Consider the following 5423-nt stretch of genomic DNA (forward strand, 5'->3'; position numbering starts at 1 on the left):
TTGTGCTTAAATACAATTGGTTCCAATTAATACTCGACTTAACTCTTACCTGCTCTTGCATTGACTTTTATTTTCTTATAATTCTCAGTTCTCATATATAAGAGCAACTGTGACATATCTCAGATTCCCCTGAGGATCAGTATCGTATTTCTGATCCTGATTTTTGTTTTATTTTGGAAAACAAATACCTAAATAGATCATTTAATGGCCTTTTCTCCGGTATCTGCTCTTCCAGTGGGACCTTGTCTGTGACAGAAAAGGCCTGACAAAAACCACAAGCACAATCTTCTTTCTTGGAGTGATGATGGGGGCCGTAGTTTTCGGATTCCTCTCTGATAAGTATGTTTATATAAAGTGTGTCAACATTTTCATTTTGAATTTAAAATCCAATTTGCTTTTGGGGATAAATCTTTAAATTTATTTTACTTTTTCACTCCCATTTCCAGGTACGGGAGGAGAAACATGCTCATGACCTCGTACGTCGCGACCATCGTGTTTGGCTTCTCCAGCGCGTTTTCAAACTCCTTCGTTGTGTTTTCAGTGCTGAGGTTTCTCACCGGGTTTGGACTGACCGGAGTCAGCATCACATCAATAGTCATTTGTAAGAAAGTTCACCATAATAAGTTATGATACGTCACGTGTCGTTTTCTCAAAATAATTCGATATTACAGGTTTAGGATTTTAGGAGTTTAAAGAACAAACACATCTAATCTGATCTAATGGTTTAACAAGAATTAATAATGTCAGCACTGATTTAAGGCAAGTTGTAACTTTTTTAAACTAGCTCATACTTTATTTCTTTATTTTAAAGGGACGTATCATATTAATGAACATCAGTGTGATACAAACGTAAATAAGCAGGAGTTAGCAGGGCTGCGATTTACATCCACAGTCCTTTGGCAGGTAACAAACAATAGAAATAAATGAAGAGAAACAAAGCAAAAGAAAAAAAACAATATTCACGCAGAGGACAAAAGTACATTAACAGTAGCAATGTAAACTGTGTGGCATCCACTTATATTATTATATAAAGTTGTATATTCTTAACTTGTACTACATGTTAAACTATATAGCGTCCCTTTTTATTGTAATGTTGTTTGTCTTAACCATTGTGAAAACTGTATCTTCATGTAGTATTTTTTAAATTATTATTTTAGGATGCTTTTTAACATCAGGAAAGGGATTTATTGAAAAATGAAAACTAGCTCCGCGACTAATTCTGCTGCATTTATATTTGCTCAAATGTGCTTTAATGTCCCTTTTTAAATGAATAAACTACAAATTACAAACCACCAAACTCCTGCTGAATCCACGTAAGGACAAGGAGAGAAACTGCATCATAAATGAATTTTTATCATAAATTTATTTTGGCATTTTACACACCTTGCAGGTGTTGAGTGGGTGGAGCCAGACCGTAGGTCGCTCATTATCGTGATCGCCAGCCTGGCGTGGTCTGTCGGTAACATGCTGCTGGCTGCCTTTGCCTTCTTGGTGAATGACTGGCGGACGTTGATCATGACGGTCACAGCTCCGCTGATCCTTGCAGTGTTCAGCTGGTGGTGAGTGAAACAAACTTATATTATAGTTTTTCACAAAATGAACAATTAAAGGAACATTTTTTTTAATATAGACTTGCTGCGTTTAAGTGCTTTAAATTAGGTTTTTTTTTATTTAAAACTTAACACATATGTTAAAGGCAGAGGAAGCCGTGCCTTTAAAAATGACTGTAAATGAAAATCAGACACATTATGGGTTACTCTGAGGGTTTTTCTCACATATTGAAACACTGATTTAATTCACATTTTTTTCATTTTTTTCTCAATGTGTAAATTTAATGAATTATTACAATTTTTAAAAAAATATCATTATTAATTATTATAATGATTTTTAATTTAATATTGTCCAAACTCATGTGTCCATTTTGAATATGATTGCAGGTGGATCCCTGAGTCTGCACGCTGGCTTTTAGCCCACGGGAAAGTGGACAGAGCCCACTATTATCTTGACAAATGTGCCAAGTTCAACAAAAAACAAAAACTGTCATCCACATTTAAACAAGAGGTAAGTTTGAATGGATGTGTTTACAGCAAATATATTTCTATTTTTTTCTAACATAAGTTGTACTGACTCATATGTTTGTGTTTGTAAAAAAGAAAAGGGAAAACTGGAGCAGCGTATGTGTTACTCAGTCCAGTGTCCTGCTGTCATTACTTTAGGGGTCGGGGTGAATTTGTGCACTGCTTTCTCCCAGAATGCCTTTTGTAACAGTAAAACTGGAGGGTGACAGAGTCTGAAATCTAAAAATCCTAAAAATAACATAGTATAGTATTTTATGTATGTCAGATCTGCTCACACATATCGCTTAAAGGAAAATTTCACTTTTGAAATTTGATTATATCTCAAAACAATATCCACGTGTCCATATTTGCACTGAAATCCATCGTTTTCAACATAGCCGTTTTAAGAGCCTGTTTTTCAGGGCGCTATGACATGAACAAAGTTCAACATGGGGTTGATGGATCAAATCCAAAATAGTGATAATTTAGTTGATTTTTTTTTTTTAGTTGAAGATTGATCCGAGCGTCAGTAAGATCCCACAGCCATCAAAGCATGAAAACATGCATTGCATTATTTCTGGGTGTCATTCTGGGCTTTTACCTAGGAATTTGTCATTTTTATTATTTTCCACTGGATGACGTCATTTTTACTACATTTGGCACATGGAGAAAATACTGTGCATGCTATTTCCATTAGGTGCACTGTTACAATCAATGCTGCTGCAAATCACTGACATATCCCAGGCTGTGACAATAAAAAATAAATGAATAAAATATATAGGTTTTGAAATAATAATAATTAATAATGAACTACTTTGTGTGTAGTGTTTGGAAATAATTCATTTTTGTGTTTTTTCCCATCTAAAAACATAGCATTTAAAGTGTTAAAATTCAGAAAATGATTAAATATTAGATATTTATAATTATGACTGATGTTGGTTGAAAAAAAATTCAATAAAAGAATAAAATCATATCAATGTATAATACTATGTAAAGCTAATTTTGAAAAGAACATTTTGCGCGCAGAGCAATACCAGTGTGTGTAAAATTAAAGCGGGCCCTAAGGGGTTAATCAAAAACATAATCGTGAGGGCTTCATAAAAGAGGAAAAAAAAACACAAGCGAGAGAGGACTACAACTTAAAATCATTTAAGACTTGAGAAAATGGGAACTTTTTTTGACATTATTTATCCGCCTCTGTGCAGACACTCTCCAACATGGAAATCCTGGACAAGCAGGACAAAAACTACACGTACCTTCACCTCATCAAGACCCCCAAGATGAGAAAGTTAGCTCTAAAGACTGGGATTGTGTGGTGAGCATCCCCTCGACTAATTCCTACAAAAAACACAAAAAAAAAAACAATCAGCAATGATTTACTGTTAAACTCTGCAGGTTTGGAGTTGCAACGACGTATTATGGAATCAGCCTGAACGTCAGTGGATTTGGTTTAGACATGCACCTCACACACTTCATCTACGCGGCCATCGAGGTCCCTGCGAAGCTGATACTCTTTTGCCTTCTCAACATCATTGGACGGAGGAAGTGCCAAGCTGGCACGCTGCTGCTGACGGGCATCTGCATCGCCATAAACATCTTTTTACCACAAAGTCATAATTTTCTTTCACATTTTACAGAAATGACATAAACACGTTGATTTGTGAATTAGACTGAGCTGACACTTAAGTGTCTGTCTTCTTGTTGTGTGAAGTTGGTTGAATGTTTGATTTTATTAATTATTATTAATTAATTTGTAGGTCTGCGGCATTTACGTGCTGTTGTTGCCATTCTTGGAAAGGGCCTATCAGAGGCGTCCTTCACGACCGTCTTCCTCTACACAACAGAGCTTTACCCCACAGTCATCAGGTCAGTTACCGTCACACAGCTGCATTAAGCTGCAAAATTATGCTCATCATTCGTATCAGGGAAGATAATAAAAATAAAAATAATAACGTTTATATAGCACCTTTCACATAAGAAATGCAGCACAAAGTCTGTTACAATCAAAAGCAGCCCATTCAGCATAAGAGAACATTTAAAAAATCAAAAGCTTCAAATAATAAAATCATCAATCATAAAACCAATTAGGTTGAAACACTTTAAAAGTCAGTGGGTAAGATATTACAGGATATTTAAGGTGTGATTTCCCTGAACATTCTTTCAAAATTTAGGGAATGAAATTAAGGTCTAGATAATTAAAAAAAATCTAAATTTCTTTTTATTTGTCCATTAATCTTATAATTTCTTTTGTTACATTGTGTGCATCACTTTACTAGTTCACCAGTTATTGAAATTTTATTAACATTGTCTTGTGTTACTTTTTGTTGTCTCTTTTTTTCAGTCTTTTCAACTGCGGTATTATTAAAGGTCCAGTGTTTAAAATTGAGGGCGATTTAGTGGCATCTAGTGGTGAGAACTGCGGATTGCAACCAGCCGCTTGCTCCCGGTTAGAATGAAATTAAAAGGTGATTAAAAACACTGAATAAAGCAGTAAATCAGTGTTTATCGGATGCTGTTTGGCATGTTTAAGACGAGCTGCTAGACCAGCACCTGCTAATGTGTGATGAGCTTTTTACTTTGATAACGTAAGATCCAGACTTGCAGGAGTTTTTCACCAAAAGGCGAATTACCGCAGAGGTCAGACCACCTCCAGTGCTCTCGTCAGGAAAAGGTTGCAAACTATGGTGTCTGAAACTAATAGAACTGAAAACTAATATCCATCGATGACACTCTCCCCGTGTCGATGTAGACGGCTCATTCTAAGGTAACGAAAACACAGAAATTTGTATTTTCAGGTGATTATATACTAAAGATAACATACTTACCCCATTTCTGCCAATAAATCCCCCTAAATCCTAAACACTGGACCTTTACGACTATCCCATTCACTGGAAGAAATAATATTATTATTAATATTGTGGAAAATGTCAGATTTCTCTCAGTCCTTGGGGGATATTTATCAGTGAAACAAAGACGTGTAAATCTTAAAATCATTTTTAAGCCAATTATTTCCGTTTTTGCAAGCGCAGTTTAGAGAATAACTTACCTTAGACCAAATTTTGAACATATTTTTACAAAAAAGCAGCACTGTCACAGAGAAGGTTTCATGTGGAGGACTAATTGATTAATCGATTTACCTTCTGTCTCACCAGACAAAATGGATTGGGCTACAACAACTTCGTGAGTCGCGTGGGAGTCTCAGTGGCGCCGCTCATCCTGATGCTGGAGGACGCATGGACTCTTCTTCCTCAGATCATCATCTGCTCTTTGGCCGTCACCTCTGGCCTGGCGGCTCTGCTGCTTCCAGAGACGCTGAATGAGAAGCTGCCTGAGACAATAGACGACATCGAGAAGCCGAGGTTGGTT

At 36.1% G+C, this 5423-nt stretch overlaps 1 protein-coding gene across 1 annotated transcript; it reads left to right on the forward strand.

Moving 5' to 3' along the window:
* Positions 1 to 235: 235 nt before the first annotated feature.
* On the forward strand, positions 236 to 5416 carry LOC121966494 (solute carrier family 22 member 7-like; the record flags this gene model as incomplete). The annotated part of the gene is made up of 8 exons (XM_042516580.1): positions 236 to 339; positions 447 to 601; positions 1391 to 1559; positions 1938 to 2061; positions 3263 to 3372; positions 3453 to 3667; positions 3815 to 3923; positions 5210 to 5416. Coding segments are annotated over 8 exons (1193 nt in total), but the record flags the coding sequence as incomplete, so codon positions are not given.
* Between the last annotated feature and the right edge of the window lie 7 nt (positions 5417 to 5423).

Source organism: Plectropomus leopardus, unplaced genomic scaffold, assembly GCF_008729295.1.
Source record: "Plectropomus leopardus isolate mb unplaced genomic scaffold, YSFRI_Pleo_2.0 unplaced_scaffold24791, whole genome shotgun sequence".
NCBI classification, from domain to species: domain Eukaryota; kingdom Metazoa; phylum Chordata; class Actinopteri; order Perciformes; family Serranidae; genus Plectropomus; species Plectropomus leopardus.